This window comes from Podarcis vaucheri (assembly GCF_965113315.1).
Source record: "Podarcis vaucheri genome assembly, chromosome: 7".
NCBI classification, from domain to species: Eukaryota; Metazoa; Chordata; class Lepidosauria; order Squamata; family Lacertidae; genus Podarcis; species Podarcis vaucheri.
Genome location: NC_138765.1, coordinates 86,496,774 through 86,514,068, shown reverse-complemented (window position 1 = coordinate 86,514,068; position 17,295 = coordinate 86,496,774). Strand labels below are relative to the sequence as shown.

Sequence of the window (17,295 nt, the reverse complement as noted above, 5' to 3'; positions counted from 1 at the left end):
TGATTGGGAGCCGCCCAGAGTGGCTGGGAAACTCTGCCAGATGGGGGGGGGGTATAAATAATAAATTGTTATGAGCTTTGATGATCGGCTAAGGCTTTGGCAGGATGCCAGATTGTTATTGAGAGAGTTGGACGGAAGGAGAAGCTGGAGTCTTGCCAGAGCTTTGGCGGGACGCCAAATTACTCTCTATCTAGACTCAAACAATAACAAAAAAGGGAGAGAAGATGGTGTGTGACGCAGTTGAAATTACAGCCTCATTCTCTGGTAAGACTGTATTTCAACAAAGTCTCTCCATATCTTCAAACAAGCTGATACCTTGCCAATAATAATTAAAGCCCTCCACAAAGGACCGCACCATTAAACATCAAATTCTCTAGTTTTTTTAATGAAGTTTCACTTGCATTCCATTTAATTAACTGAATCTTTCTCCATGAGGCTTGCCAAATCATGAAGTAGGTGTCAGTACTGCAGTGCTTCATTCTTTCATTGCACAGTGTGACACTGTGCCTTTAATTGCCTAATTACCTAATGTATCGTCGTGTGAGAACGGGAGCGATTTCTATATCTCCTCCTCCTCCCCTCTGGTCCTTGCATTTGGCTTTTGCTGAAGGATACGGCTGCGTGAGTCAGCTCGTCGCTCTGTGGACTTCTTATCTTCTTGATGCTGCTTTCCAGCCAGAGTCTGCTTCTGCTGTACTCTTCTACTACGGGCGAAGTTCCTCACCATTCGGACAAGTGAGGGAGGGCGTTGGCCCAACAGCACTAAGTATAAAAAAAGATGAGACGCTCACCTCACATCTTCTGTAGCAGAGCGACAAAAGTCCTTTCAAAGTCCAAATTCAAATCTTTGTTGAAAAGCAGGAATGCTCCCGCTCATGGCGTTGGCATTGGAGATTTTCCAATTCGTGCAATGCTAAACACCCAGCGCCCCTGCCTCCACTGTAGCGAGCGGCAGATATCGGACGGCGTGCGGGTGAAGGCACGTGCGCCCCATCCCTGCGGGGTTCAACAGGGATAATTACCCCCAGATTCACCTTGTTTAATTGCACGACTAGGGTCCGGTGTCCTGGGAAAGCAGCCAAATTCGAAGCACTGATAGGGTTTCTCCCCTGTATGAATTCTTTGATGCGAAGTGAGATCACCACTCTGACGAAAGCTCTTTCCACATTCCAAGCACTGATAGGGTTTCTCCCCTGTATGAATTCTTTGATGGGAAGTGAGTTTGGTGGTTTGACTGAAGCTCTTTCCACATTCCAAGCACTGATAGGGTTTCTCCCCTGTATGGATTCTTTGATGGGAAGTGAGATCACCACTCTGGCGAAAGCTCTTTCCACATTCCAAGCACTGATAGGGTTTCTCCCCTGTATGACTTCTTTGATGGGAAGTGAGATCACCACTCACACGAAAGCTCTTTCCACATTCCAAGCACTGATAGGGTTTCTCCCCTGTATGGATTCTTTGATGGGAAGTGAGATCACCACTCACACGAAAGCTCTTTCCACATTCCAAGCACTGATAGGGTTTCTCCCCTCTATGAACTCTTTGATGGGAAGTGAGATCACCACTCAGATGAAAGCTCTTTCCACATTCCAAGCACTGATAGGGTTTCTCCCCTCTATGAACTCTTTGATGGGAAGTGAGTTCACCACTCACACGAAAGCTCTTTCCACATTCCAAGCACTGATAGGGTTTCTCCCCTCTATGAACTCTTTGATGGGAAGTGAGATTCTGGCGGTAACTGAAGTTCTTTCCACACTCCAAGCACTGATACGATTTCTCCCTACTCTGTGTTCTTTCGTGTGAAGTGAGGCTATTCCTTCGAATGAAGCTCTTTCTTTGACGGGAGGTGCACTGGGAGCTCTGACGGATGTTCTCTCCACACTCTGAATATTTATATGACTTCTCCGCTATGTGGATTCTGTTGTGCTCCCCCTTGTTCTTCCCTTCTAATTTATCACCATCTGCAATAAAGAGAGAAGCTAATCAGAGTCTCAGGAGGAAATGGGAACTCCAGATTATTGAACAATGTTAATGAATGCTTGTGATAGAGGAAGAACAGAAGAGAATTAGATGTGAGGCCTTACTATAGGTTTTACTGTTTTTGTTTTCTGGTATTAACTGAGATATTTATTGGCTTTAATCTGGGATAGATTTTGTTCTGGCTCAATCATGGAATCCACTCCATCTCCAATCACAACTTATATTATGATCCAACAGGGATCCTTACTGAGAGAGTCCATGATCCCAAGATTCTCCTCCTTGACTTCTTTATGCAAAGCTCTCTGGTCAGGATTCAGCAACGTCCACCCCTTGTCTGTGAAACAAACAGCAACATCTTCACCTGAACACTCCCCATCAGAAGGTATCTCAATCTGGTTGGTCAAAATTTAAATTGACAGATGGCAATATATACAACTTAGAAGTATATTCAACTCAGATAAAAAGAAAGGATTTGAGAAAGAAGATTTGAAATTTAAAGTCACAGTGATACAGAATAACAAGAAATTGTTATCCAAAACCTATAGTCTTTTATTGCACTGGGAATTGATGGAGGAGGAAATGAAAGAAACGATGATTAGATGGTCTCAGGATCTCAGACATACTATCTATCTAGAGCAATGGGAGAAACTCTGGCGAGAGGCTATACGATTTACTGCCTCATATACCATTAAAGAACATTTTGTAAAGATGTTCTATAGGTAGCATTTAACACCAGTTAAGCTGGCAAAGATATACAAATTGAAATCCAACCTCTGTTGGAGATGTGGTGGAAAAATAGGAACAACAATACAGATGTGGTGGAGGTGTGAGGAAATTAAGAAATTTGGGATAGTAGTGCACGAAGAACTAAAGAAGATGTTGAAAATATCAATAACAAAGAAACCAGAGACATATCTCTTGGATTGAGAGATGAAGAGATACCACCGGGGGGGGGGGATTTTTCTATATGCAAGTACTGTGAGGAGAATCAGAACTTACAGGGTTAAACAGTTCTGTGTGACGTCTAACATTCTGAGGTGTGGTTTTGTTCACATACGGGAATCTTTCTTTGTGTGTGAATTACTTTCGTTTTTAGCTGTCAAGCCGAGGAGATGTCCGCTCGATCTCCAGGTTGATTTATGATGTTTTTCTGTACAATGATTAAAGACTTCTTAGATGAGCAAGAAGCCTGCGTACAGCCTTGGATTTATCACCCACCCAAGGCACGACCGCTGCTGCGAAACTCGGCTTGGAGCCAGGAAGACAGCTTAAGGCTCACAGTTGGCACGGAGAGTTGGCACAGGAAAGTGTGGCGGACGCCATTACATTCCACAAGTACAGCTGCTAGAATAGTGATTGCTGCTCGGTGGAAGTCACAAACTATACCCACAAAGGAGGAATGGATTTGTAAACTAGATGAATATTTAATTCGGGCAAAATTAACTGCTATAAGAAGAAATGGATCCAAACTACAAGAAAGAAGATTCCACCTAAACATGAGGAAGAACTTCCTGACAGTAAGAGCTGTTTGACAGTGGAATTTGCTGCCAAGGAGTGTGGTGGAGTCTCCTACTTTGGAGGTCTTTAAGCAGAGGCTTGACAACCAAGTGGAAATGTTTTGATGAATATATGGCAAAATATTGCTCAAGGAAAGATACGCTAATATGCCTAGATTAAAATGTGAAGCACTTGTTACCGGAAAATCCGAGGGCTCTCTTGGACAAATGAAGACACCAACCAGAGCAATTCAGAGCAAAACAGCAGCCAGTAGGCTCGGTCTTTATTCAGAGGAAAGACTGTCGCGACAGGACTCCCACCGCCCACGAGGTGAAGCAAGATGGAAGCCCCGAACAAAGGGAGACTTTTATTAGTTACTAATCCCCTAAGCTACACCCTCAGAATTACATCATATTTACATCATGATTATATTAAAAATAGGAGGAGTCGAGGAGGGGCTGCACAGGTAATCCGAGTGTCCTGACACCTGGCTGGAGCCTCCTCTCCCCTCCCCACACGAGTCATATTTAAGAACAAAGGGAAAGGGCGAAGTTTCCTGCCCCCTGAGGGGAATCCGGTCACAGTCCTTTGTGAGAGTCCGCGCGGAATACACTAAAACATGCAGTTCATTGTATCCCTGATAGCCTTCTGTCTGAGCCCATCACGATGGCTATCAAGGTTGTCACATCAACTGGGAAGGGCCGCAGAGTACGTGACTGCTCGGTCAAGGGATTATGGCTGCCCAGTATCAGGCCACCCCCCTTTGATAGTCCTTGTAATATGTAGTAAAATAAAAGTGGTCCGGTGAGAATCCGAGGTATGGCTGATTTTTGGTGAATTTATAAAGAATACTGTTCTTGAAGTTCGAAGCACTTTCGCTTTCCGGAAGCAACTTGCAACATTTTGATTAAATCAGTCATGGTCGATTGAACTCGGAAACTTTGTATTGAAAGCTGTCAAAGGCAAGGGAAAAGAGCGCCTGTAGCCTGCAGTATCTGCGTGGCCGCCGCAAGGGGCGCTGTTCGATAACGCTGATTGGCTGAGGCGGCCGCCGATTGACCCAGAGTTCAGGCGGCCGGTCTACTCGTAATACAGATAGGGCGATGCGGAGTGTTATAGCGAAAGGCTGTCAGGCTAGCGCTTCCTTATTTACGGAAGGCTTTTTTAAAAAAGAGATGGCCCTCTAAAGGGACATCTCTTGGGTCAAGGGGGATGCGTGCGTGTGTGAGTGTGGTGCTTGTGTATTACGTGTGGGTGTGAATGAAAGGGGGGCCTCCAGCGACATGATGGAAGAAAAATTAGTAAGGAAAGATAATAAGAATATGAAGATGATTTGAGAAGGTTGTAGAATGCAAAGATTATTGTAAATTGCATAATGTGGAGGAAATCCAGTGGGGAGGAGGGAAGTGGGAGGAGGGAGAAAAGGATAATATGATGGATTGAGGAAATAGAAATGTAAATGTATGGGGGGGGATGGGGAGGGAATGGTGTTGGCTTTGGTACATCTGTATTGTAAAATAATATGTGAGAACCAGTAATAATAATAATAATTTAAAAAAATTAAAACAGGAAAATATTTACATTTATACGTATATCTCTTTCTTCACTTTGAAACCCCCCCTCCCATTTTCATGATAAGACCAACTCGGTATTGTTTCATTGGTAACAGAAGAGGAAAAATGACTATTACTCACTTAATCTAAGCACAACGGCCACAAGAGCTCCAGTCCAGGCATTTGGCTCTGTGATGTTGAATGTTCTCTGTGCTCTCCTGTTTCCCCTTTTTTTGTTTCAGTTGAAAGCAATTCATGGACCCAGAACTCATACACTGACCACTAATGATGAACTATATGTTATAGATACTCCTGCAAATTTATTCTGCTATGTTTGAGATATACAGACTCAGCCCACATATTTGTATCATCTATTATTCCTATGTTCCCTGTTTTATAAAGTTAATAAAAGTTATACAAAAAGAAGAGTAAAAGGCAACACACGGAGGCCCCATCTGAGTTCACACTGCACAGCAGGGTCAGGTTCCTTTAAGGAGTCCAGTGCTGCGCGATGGATCAGTGAGTTGTCAGAGATTGCTAGGGCATTCAGATCACAGAACTGGTTTTAGACCTTTTGAGCTGCCAATACATCGTGTTGGCCGGGGAGCTGTGATGTATTCCTAGCTCAAATTGCCTGCAGATGACAAAGGCGCAGGCAGGCAGGCAGGCAGGCAGGTGGGGGAGCCCGAAAAGGTGCTCCCCTTCTCCATCTCCATCCGCCTGCCTGCCTGCCCCCACCCCCAAGCTGAGCAAGCCCCAATTCCTCTCCGGCTCCATCCATCCAGGTCCCCATCTCCCCTCCCCTGGGACTCACCAGATCTCTCGGAGGTCCCTGGCAGGGAACGCTCAGAGGTTGTGGGGAGGGATGCAGGAGACAGCCGGACCAGGTCAACCGTCCATCTTCCCCCTTCCATCCTTGCTAGCTTTGCAGGATCTGTCTCTTTTACCCTTTCTGAAGAGTCAATGAGCCAAAACAAGCTGGAGGGTCCTGGGAGAGAGGAAGAAGCAAAGGGAGCCTCAGAGGCCCTGCAGGGATTCTCCTGCCCTAGATATTCTCCTGCCCCTGGAGAAGCACAAATAGGACAGCCCCTTCTCATCAGAAGCCCCATTTGTAAACATCTCCAGTGCTTGCAGTTTCCCGTTTGCTAATCACCCCACTTCATAAGGATGGCAGGGTCTGCACAATAGTGACCTGAGACTTGATCCCATTGAACTCATTGGGGCTTATGAACAGAACTTGGTGCAAAAAACAGTCACCACCCTGTCCCTAAGCCTGAAAACTGCAACCCCAGAGCATGGGCAGAAAATAGCAGAGTAGCTATTACAGTGGTACCTCAGGTTAAGTACTTAATTCGTTCCAGAGATCCATACTTACCTGAAACTGTTCTTAACCTGAAGCACCACTTTAGCTAATGGGGCCTCCTGCTGCCGCCGTGCTGCCGCCACACGATTTCTGTTCTCACCCTGAAGCAAAGTTCTTAACCTGAAGCACTATTTCTGGGTTCACGGGGTCTGTAACCTGAAGCGTATGGAACCCGAGGTACCACTGTACATGTGCTGTAGGTGCCTGCATGCTGGGTTCTTTGTATGCAGAGCCCAGTTCACAATCTTTGAGCTCTCTCATTGCAAGCCAGGCAGATGTGGCCATATTTGCCTCCTGCATGGGGACCAAATCTTTGGGGAAGCTTTTCATCTCCAATTGGTAGGAAAGAGGGTTCATTAACCTGCTGGTGGGGGGAGGTGGCTTTTCAGCCCATCAATTCAACTCATGCTGGAATATCTGGTGGGCTGGATCTGGAGCACAAAGGGTCAAGTTCTACTTGCATGAGCCCTTGTGTTCCTTCTTCAAACTCATTAGGCAGGAACGTCAGAGGTCCAATCTGGAGAATATTTCATTCTGGGCTACTTATGGCACAGCACAGAAGGCATGTAATCAATTCTTTTCAGTTCTATCAAGTAGGTCCTTCCCCAGATTTCTCAAGTGCAAGGACCCTGGGCTGTCTGATTTATGGGGTTCCTTGGGGTCCAGGTCAGCTGACTAGTCAGGATTGTCACCTGCAGAGTATATGTCAACTAAAGGATAATAGTCTGCCTTGGATTGAGGACTTTTTGGAGGTGTTGCTGAATGTGGAAGCAGAGGAGCTGGTGATGCCACATTTCTGAATAATCTTGAGACTGATACACCACTCCTCCATAGATATTCTCTGTGCTTAGACACCATATTCACAAACTTTACGCTCCTCTTGTGACAAGATTCCCAAAGGCTTAGGGTAGCTTGAGAGAAGTAGCTTATTTTGAGACAGCACCCATTTCCAATTCCTTTTTATGAAAACCCTCTCCCTAGTTGGTTTGGTTTTGGCTTTTGATAGGACATCAGACCATTTGATAACCTTGCATATCGTTTCATATTGATATAGGGATCTGGTGTGCAGATTCTAGCATAGTACAAGCTTCTTAGTGTTCTGTCTGGACCCAGAGCATGAGCTGCTCTTAAGTAAGTTAAAAAGTATTTTCAAGTCAACTTTTTAATATTGCACTATTTTAATTTTTTTTAACATTTTTGCTCTTCTTTGTACTTTTAGACCTCCTTTTGCCATGTGGACGAATCAAACCTCCCTTATTGATCTATTTTTAATGGTATGGAAAGAGAAATTGTTGTATTATCTGGTTCCACAGACTCTGCTAGATTTTATTCAGAAGGTTCTACAAGTACCTATCAGGATGATAATAACTTTATTACAGTCAGCCAAAAAGGATTTTAGGCGTTCCATGTCCTCTGTTAGTACTACAAGCCACCCAATGACTGATAGTCCCTCTTTGGTCCCAGAAGTTTGGGAGTAGCAGTCTTTTATACTTGCTTTAATTTTGAAATTTGCTTTCAGATTAGTTCCTCTACTTGTTTAGCCTGAATTTGGCCTTGAGTCGCTTGAGCTCCTGGTCTCAGTGCCAGAGATGACTTAGCAGTTGAGCTGCCTGGGCTCCAAACCTCTTTCTGCTCATCCTTAGAGCTGCTGAGAGATCCTATAAGGTCAGTAATAGGATCTGGCTCCTGCTGTTTCTTAGCCACTTCCTCATTTTCTTATTCACGTAAAATTGAGTAATTTTTGCTTGTGCTTTCTTCAGAGAAGCTCTCTTTGGAGGAGGGTCTGTGGCACTCGGGAAGAGAACATACATTTTGTAACTACTCCATGTCAACACTGTCTTTCTCCTTAATTCCTCATGAAGTTTCCTTATACCATATGCCTTATACCATATACTGATCACTGCACAGCAGGGTCAGGTTCCTTTAAGGAGTCCAGTGCTGCGCGATGGATCAGTGAGTTGTCTGACATTGGCAGGGCATTCAGATCACAGAACTGGTTTTAGACATTTTGAGCTGCCAACACATCGTGATGGGCAGGGAGCTGTGATCTATTCCTAGCTCAAATTGCCTGCAGATGACAAAGGAGTAGGCAGGCAAGCAGGCAGGTGGGGGAGCCCGAAAAGGTGCTCCCCTTCTCCATCTCCATCCGCCTGACTGCCTCCCCCCCACCCCCAAGCTGAGGAGGCCCCAATTCCTCTCTGGCTCCATCCATCCAGGTCCCCATCCCCTTCCTGAGGAATTTAGGAGCCAAAACAACTAGAGGGTCCTGGGAGAGAGGAAGAAGCAAAGGGAGCCTCAGAGGCCTTGCAGGGATTTTCTGGCTGGAGGGGAAGCCTCCCAATATGTTGGGGGCCCCACCCACAGCAAAATCCCTGCTTTATCTCATTTCTGGCCAGAGAACTTTCCCTCTTCACCCTCCATCCCTCCATGTTCCCATCTCCCCTCCCCTGGAACTCACCAGATCTCTCGGAGGTCCCTGGGAGGGAACGCTCAGAGGTTGAGAGGAGGGATGCAGGAGACAACCTGACCAGGTCAACCGTCCATCTTCCCCCTTCCATCCTCACTAGGGTTGCAGAATCTGTCCCTTTTATCCTTCCTGAGGAGTCAAGGAGCCAAAACGAGCTGGAGGGTCCTGGGAGAGAGGAAGAAGGAAAGGGAGCCTCAGACGCCCTGCAGGGATTCTCCTGCCCTAGATATTCTCCTGCACCTGGAGAAGCACAAATGGGGTGGCCCCTTCCCAAGAGAAGCCACATTTCTATACCTCTCCAGTGGTATACAGTTGGATGTGGTCAAAAATGAGATGGCAAGTATAAATATTGGCATTCCTGGGCATCAGTGAACTAAAATGGACGGGAATGGGCGAATTCAGTTCAGATGACCATCATAACTACTACTGTGGGCAAGAATCCCGTAAAAGAAATGAAATGGCCCTCATAGTCAAGAAAAGAGTGGCAAAAGCTGTACTGGGATGCAATCTCAAAAATGATAGAATGATCTTGATACGAATCCAAGGCAGACCTACAAGAAATAGAGTACAGATTTCCAAAGAATAGCAAGGAGAGACAAGAGGGCCTTCTTAAACGAGCAATGCAAAGAAATAGAGGAAAACAATAGAATGGGAGAAAACCAGAGATCTGTTCAAGAAAATTGGAGATATGAAAGGAACATTTTGTACAAAGATTACCATAATAAAGGACCAAAGTGGTAAGGACCTAACAGAAGCAGAAGACATCAAGAAGAGGGGGCAAGAATAAACAGAGGAGGAGGAGGAGGAGGAGGAGGAGGAGGAGGAGGAGGAGAAGAAGAAGAAGATATCCCGCTTTATCACTATCCGAAGGAGTCTCAAAGCGGCTAACATTCTCCTTTCCCTTCCTCCCCCACAACAAACACTCTGTGAGGTGAGTGGGGCTGAGAGACTTCAAAGAAGTGTGACTGGCTCAAGGTCACCCAGCAGCTGCATGGGGAGGAGCGGAGACGCGAACCCGGTTCCCCAGATTACGAGTCTACCACTCTTAACCACTACCCCACACTGGCTCTCCAGAGGAATTATACCAGGAAGATGGAGGGCACAAGGAGAAGGGGACGACAGAGGACGAGATGATTGGACAGTGTTCTCGAAGCTACCAGCATGAGTTTGGCCAAACTGCGGGAGGAAATAAAACACCACCTAACAGGGTGCATCCAGTATCAGCAAATAAATGAGGTCTTCAAAGCTGACAAGAAAAAGGGTTTTGCAATTTCAGTATTGGATAAAGATTTACTACAAAACAAAACAAAAGTAATTTGTAAAATCTATGGAATCTTATTGGAGTGGGAGGATCTGGATGAACAGGTAAAGGCGGTAATGATCAAATTGGCTATGGATTTAGGGAAACCTATTCAAGTAACATCATGGGGAAAATTATGGAAGGAGAGTTGGAATTTTACGGCTTGTGAGGCAATAACAGAAAATTTGATAAAGATGTTTTAAATAAGGAAATATTTCTTTACGCCACAGTGGCAGTGAGAACATTTATTGCCAATTAATTGCCAAAAATTGGAAAAAAAGAAATAATTCTGACAAAAAAAAGCTCTCTTTGGAGGAGGGTCCCTGGCACTCGGGGAGAGACCATAAATGTTGTAACTACTCCGGGTCAACGCTATCTTTCCCCTTAATTCCTCATGAAGTTTCCTAATACCAGTTATACCATATGCCTTATACCATTTCCTAAAATTCTATGATTATCCCCGCTGTGTTTTATTTAATGGAAATTGAGACGGGTTTCCTAGGTGAAGCTTTTTCCACATTCTAAACAGTCCCTTGCAGGAAATATTTCATGGAAAATTAGATTCACCAAAAGAACGAAGCCAGACAAATGTAGAAAGGGAAAAAGAAAATTAGACAGGATGTACCTCCATGTCCCTAAGATCTCTGAAGCCTACATTGAAGAAGGCCTGGGCAGCTCAGAGCAGCCTCATCCTGGTTTGAAAAGGCAGGACTGGTGGAAGAATATTCCCAGACAGAACAGGAGATGCATCTCCTATGGAGAGTTGTGGGTGTGTTAACATCTCAGGTGCTGCAGGTGGCGCTATTGGGCTCCCTCAAAATAGAGGAGGTTTGTCCTTCAGAGATCTGTATGGAATTTGAAAACTGATCTTATGATCCAGCAGGGAGCCTTACCAGAGAGGCCACGATCCCAGGATTCTCCTCCTTGACTTCCTTCTGCAGAGCTCTCTGGTCAGGATCCAGCAAAGCCCAGTCCTCCTCTGTGAAAGGAACAGCTACGTCTTCAAAGCACACTGGACCCTAAGGGAAAAAGGGGGAATAAAGATGATATTATTCTACACGTTGCTCTGTTCTTTTCTGTAACAATTTTGTTGTGTATTTAATTGATGGGTACAGTGGTACCTCGGGTTACAGATGCTTCAGGTTACAGACTGCACTAACCCAGACACAGTACCTTGGGTTAAGAACTTTGCTTCAGGATTAGAACAGAAATTGCATGGTGGTGGTAGTGGAGGCCCCATTTTCTAAAGTGGTAACTCAGGTTAAGAACAGTTTCAGGTTAAAAATGGACCTCCAGAATAAATTAAGTTCTTAACCCGAGGTACCACTGTATTAATCTTTGTGTAAGCGGGGGAATTCACGTAATAATAATATTATTATCTATATGGCACTCATCTTCATGGAAATCTTTGCAAGCATTCCCATTTTCCAGATGGAAGGACCTCCTCTCCCTTCATCTGGTGGGGTGGCTCCTGCCCCTGCCCTCAAGCCAACTTGAAGGGGCACCAGGAGGGGGTGGGGAGGTGTTACGGCTAAAATCTGGGTGCGGGGTTACTCTGCCACCCAGCTCATCGGACTAAGTCCGTGGGTCCCTGCGGAAGAAAATGAGCTCAGCCGGACACAGGAGCAAACTGCAGAAGGTCCAAGTTTATTGCGCAACAGGTTCAAGGCGAGATTGAACAGCGAGAAAGGGGGTGACATGAACTTTTGAAATTTCCCTCCATGTCCCAGAATACAGTGCAAAATACCTCCCAGTTACATCACGAATACATTAAGGAAAGGTTGGGTTACACAGATTACATCATGAATACATTAAGGAGAGGTTGGGTTACACTGGATTAACATATGGAGGAGGGAGGGGGAATATGCAGAGAGCTGGAGATATGCGCAGATAAGCACATCCTGAGAAGACAATGGTCCATGTACGCATAGTCTGTCACCTGGCATTGCCCGAGGAAAGGTTTGGCAGAGTGATTTTGACAGGATTACTTGAGAGATTATGGAGGACAGGGGAGGGGTGATGGAGTCCTAGAGAAATTGAGCAAATATATTGTAGTGAAGAAGACATGCCCCCCCTTCCGTAACAGTCCCCCATTCGGAGATAGATTTGCATTAAAGTTCTGTAAGAACTTGCAAATCTTTTCTCCGCACCCTAAATCTCGGTGAATGTAGGTTTTCCCTGTGAGTGGGAATACGCTCTAATGGAAAGGAGGTGGGTTGAGCAGGGCAGCAAAAGAGGGAGCAACACGGACGAATACAATGTACACGCGTGTTATATATATGCGCTAAATAATAACTTGGTATCTACCGTACCAGATGTGTGGGTTTATGCAAACCTGAAAGGGACTTGCATATCATGCTGCTTTAAGGATATTTGCACAGAAATATAATGGTGTAACAGTACACATAGCTAGACATAGGATATCACGTAAATTAATATTTTGTTGCTCAGTTACTTGTGGTATTCTAGCACCTTGGAAGAAATATTTTCTCAATAGTGATCTATGCTTTACATTTAGGCAGGAAGGTCCACTAATGACTGCAAAGTGCAGTTTGCTTCCCCCCCCCCCGCCATTTTGTGTTCTCAGGTGTCAAGGTAGCTCTTCTGTGGTCTCACACTGACATAGTGCTACAGCAACACATCCTGTCTGTTGAATCCCCTCGGGGCTTTCATTTAACCATGTCGCCTGGCATTCACCATAGCTGGCACAGGTTTGGGCATCTCTGAGGGAGATGTCTTCACCTTGGCCTTTAGCTATGGGATTTTATTATAGGCTGTGGTTTTGCACGCATGGGGGTTGCTCACTTGCACTTAAAGGACCAAAAGGCTAATTGCAGCCTGGATACACGTGCCCAATTCAAACTGAGTCCAATTTGAATTTATCTTGCCCCATGGTTCTCAACTCTTCAAACCAATCTGTTAAAAGAAAACCATTCTTAACAAGGGCAGTTGTCCAAATAAGTCAATTTAAGTCTATAAGGAATCATTCCTGCTAAACCAAAGCATATCCACCTTCATGTTTCTTAGAAGCTTCTCCTTGGTAAAGCAAGTTTTAGCACATTTTTAAAATGGGTAGGGAAGGTTGGCATAGTGCCAGGTGGGACAACGAATTGTGGTTATCTAAACATTGGACTACACAATAGTGTGAGCTATTAGAAAGTATAAAATGCATGAGAATTCTCCACTGGTGTGTAAGGAATAAGACATTAAACATAAAAACAGTTACACACAATAAATTGCCCCCCTTTGTGGAAATCACACTGTCAGACACATTTCAACATTCTTACATAATAACACATAATACAAAACAAAATAATTAAATATCTGTTGCATATCTTGACACCATTGTGATCTTTTACGTATGTATCTTTTGAATCTTGGAGCAGAGGCTTGAGGTTCAAGTGAAAAAATGTCCTTGCAATTCAACTCCTCCCCCCTTTGTCAGCCCCTCCCCCCGTCAGTCTATATCATTTTAAAGAGATAGCTGTGGCCACTTTGAAAACTCTGGTGTTGCAGGTCTCGTGATAGCGAAGAACTGAGTTGAGGGGTTGTTGAGGGGTTGTTGCTGCTTTTCATCATTGCACATCTGTAGAAGTGATATCCTGTAAGGGGCAGGGTTTTGGGGTGACTTAAAAACAGTTAGACAAGGAAGGGGCAAAAGGCAAAAAGGATGTCCTCCAGTTTCCATGGGAAGCTGCAAATAATAACAATGTTAGTGGATTAAACATTTTATTCATTATCATTATTGGACTATTTTGATTGTTGTTAGCCGCCCTGAGCCCAGCTTCGGCTGGGGAGGGCAGGATAGAAATAAAATTTACTATTTAGTATTATTTATTATCACATTTCCATATAATTACTGTTATTATCTGCTAAGTTTGTTTGCTTTCCTTCACTTAGTTTTTGTTGTTGTTGTTCTTTTCATATTATAAAATAAAAAATGCTCCACATGTATAGAAAGAGAACTGAAAAAATACAAAGGTTAAAAAAATACAAAAGAAAGCAAAAAATTAGATTACCAGTCAGATGAAAACAAACTTGACACAAGGACATCAGATTTAGAAAAGAATTATTATTAAATATATTATCAAAACCACTAGACTGAAAAGATGGGAAAACAATGGGGAAAAACTTAAAATTCACCATGTGCTATCTGATAAAAGAACTTCATGAAACTGACTTTCAACATGTGATGAACATGTCCCCAAAGTAAAACACAAACACACAAAATGAGCTATGAGGAACCAAAAATAAATAAATGCTAAGACACACAATTAATAAGTAACCTGAAGTAATCTGTTTTGGCATTCTAACATCCCAAATGAAAATAAAAGTGTTTCTTGATGTGACATCAGCTGTAATGTTAATAGTGGAATACTGGGAAATGAGTTAATACCAAGAAAATGAATGGCAATTTAAAGTTGTGCAAGTACCTTGCACTAGCCAAAATGACAGAATTAAGAAATGCTCAGGCAAAAGGTAAACAAATACCATTCCACAAACAATGTTTGGTTGTGCTTCGATTAATTTCATATATATAATGGAAGAACTGATAAAACGAACTTAATAAAGGAAAACAGATTATTTGTAACCTAAAAATTAATGTCAAAGCCACAAAGAGATAGAAGGAAATCAACTAATATAGCAGGGATTCAGACTTGTTTTGCTGAACAGAAAGAAAGTGACTGTTTGGCTTTAAGGGAAGTAAGACAAAAGGAAAACAAATGCAATTACTTTTTATAGAGTATTTAAATCACTGTTTGCATCCCCTCAGAAAGGACACTCTGTTAAAAGGGAAAATTATTTCATGTGAGAGGTCTGTCAGGAAATGCTGTTCCTAAAATGCATAGGCATATACACATACACACACACACAAGAAAACTGTTATAAAATTTAAATCCCATGGGGGGGGGAAACTACTCAAGAGAGGAACTCACAGTGGGAGTGCTTTGATATTTACCTGTGAAAAGAATTTGGCATGTCCAGTACTTAACTCTATTGTCTTAAGTAGCCCTGGAGCAAACTCTATTGTCTTAAGTAGCCCTGGAGCAAAACACATTAAGGATGATTTCGCTCAATGGTTCCAAGTTTTACATAAGGAAATTTGTATAGGTTTCACGCTCTCCAAACCTTCTCTCTCCCCCCTCCTTTCTCTCGCTCTCTCTTTTTTTTTTTTTAAAGCTGATCTAGCCTCTGTGCATGTGCAGAGTTCATGTCTCAGCAAACCTTTTATACCATTGAAAATGTTGCATCCTTTGGCTCAATTAGAATAAGGAAGGGAAAGGTAAGGAGTAGATTTTAAAAATAGGGTTAGATTTTAAAACAACAAAAAAAGAGAAACTCAGCAATTTAAGTATTCACCAAAGCTAGCAATTTCAGCTCAAGCAACAGGAGTGCTTCCTTTATGTACAGGAAAGGACTATCATTATTGGTCATTTTATCTGGTCATTCGCGGAACAATCAACCGCTCTCTTATTTATGAGTAAAATGGCCAGAGAGTTAGAATTCATATGATTTTTTTTTTTTTTAACATTCTCAGCCTTACCATCTGCAGACAAATTTTACTGCCCTTTATTTACAGGATGGATGGTCAAGGCTAATTCTACTTGATTATATGAATTTTTATGTGCTTAAACTTTTAATGGACTTTTAAGTTTGATTTTTTTTTTAAAATAATAGACAAAATGATGAACACTGTAATCACTTAAATGCTTGATATTACCAGTTGGGCTTCACCTCTCACCTTTTAAAACTAAAGAGCATAGCTAGGTTGAATTTCAACTCCATCACGTCACCAGAATTTAAGAAGTACCCTCCAATGCTTGCAGACACATGTCCTTCCACACAGCCACAAATCGGGAGAGTTGAAAGGGGACCCTGGGGTCATCTAGTCCAACCCTCCAAAATATAGGGTTCACAGCAAGATTTTGCAGCAAGATTTGTACTACCAAAGAGGCATACACATTTAAGTACAGATTTACAGCTGGGAAAGGAAACATCTATGCTCCTATCATGTACTAAGGAAGAGGAAAATAAAAGTACATAACTTTACACAGAACCCTTTTTGCAGATCTTGAGATAGTTTGAGTGAGTTTGAAATGATATTTAAGGAAGATTGAAGTGAACAGTTTTCGTAAGATAGGGAGAGGATCTCTTATAAAGCACAGTTAAAGCAGCCCTAGATTTGATTTTTTTTTTTTTTAAGGGAATACACGAGTGTTGCCCCCCTCCCCTCTTTGCAGTTTCCTTTAAAGGAAGCTTACTCGGGAGTAAATTTACCTGGCACAGAAGTAAGAAGGGGGAAAACAACTGAAAGAGGCAGAGTGAAACAAGGGGGAGGGGGGGCATTTTCTAACAAAAGAGGCCATGAAGTCTTATAGAGACTGATATCAGGAGCCTTACAATAACTCTTCTGTCCAACCAAATCAAAGTTAAAACTGGATTCAAATATTTTTCTTTGAATGAACACCATACTTTTATAGGCATATGCTTAATGAAGTACATACACTGCATTTTAGCTTGAGAGAGCAGTTGGCTCAACTAGGCTTTTGCAGCAGAAACATTAGGTTATCAGCACCTTCCAAAATAAGACTGTAGACTCACAATCTCAAAAGTTGGGGCAAAGCAAGAGGTGGGGTAAACATTTGCACACTTCATTCTCAATTTTTGTCTTATTTAGGACTGCTAAGATCCAGCATGGCTTCCTTAGATTTAAATTTTGAAGCAAGCTTGCAGTTTAAACTATGCACACTTAAGAAAGGCAGTCTGCCAGAGACAGAAGGAACAGACAACACACATAACAGACAACATGTAAACATACATCTTCTCATATATGTATTAACAGACAACACACATAACAGACAACATGTAAACATATATTCTCATCCTTTAGTTGGTTATTGCAAGGAGATGGGCCACTACCTTTGGCTTCATTAAGTGAAATTAGTAGGAAGGTCCCACATGGTTTTATGAGCCTCCTTGCCTCTTCAAACACACCACCAGGTAATCAGACTGGTAGGGCTCACAACGCTTGGTTGACTGGGTACCCCTTTATAGATGCATGCGTTGCTGTTGTTGCTTTTTTGCTTTTTTCTTTTTTTGGGGGGTGTCTGGGATAGAGAAGGGGAAAAAGAGG

At 43.1% G+C, this 17,295-nt stretch overlaps 1 protein-coding gene across 1 annotated transcript; it reads right to left on the bottom strand.

The window, feature by feature from the left end:
• Nucleotides 1-1,005: 1,005 nt before the first annotated feature.
• LOC309537599 (uncharacterized protein) lies at nucleotides 1,006-5,991 on the bottom strand (the record flags this gene model as incomplete). Its single annotated transcript, XM_082232493.1, has 3 exons — nucleotides 5,845-5,991; nucleotides 2,228-2,314; nucleotides 1,006-1,961 (listed from the first exon to the last, which is right to left on the bottom strand). The coding sequence occupies exons 1-3, from the start codon at nucleotides 5,942-5,944 to the stop codon at nucleotides 1,006-1,008; spliced, it is 1,143 nt and encodes a 380-aa protein (XP_082088619.1). The 5' UTR covers nucleotides 5,945-5,991.
• Nucleotides 5,992-17,295: the final 11,304 nt, after the last annotated feature.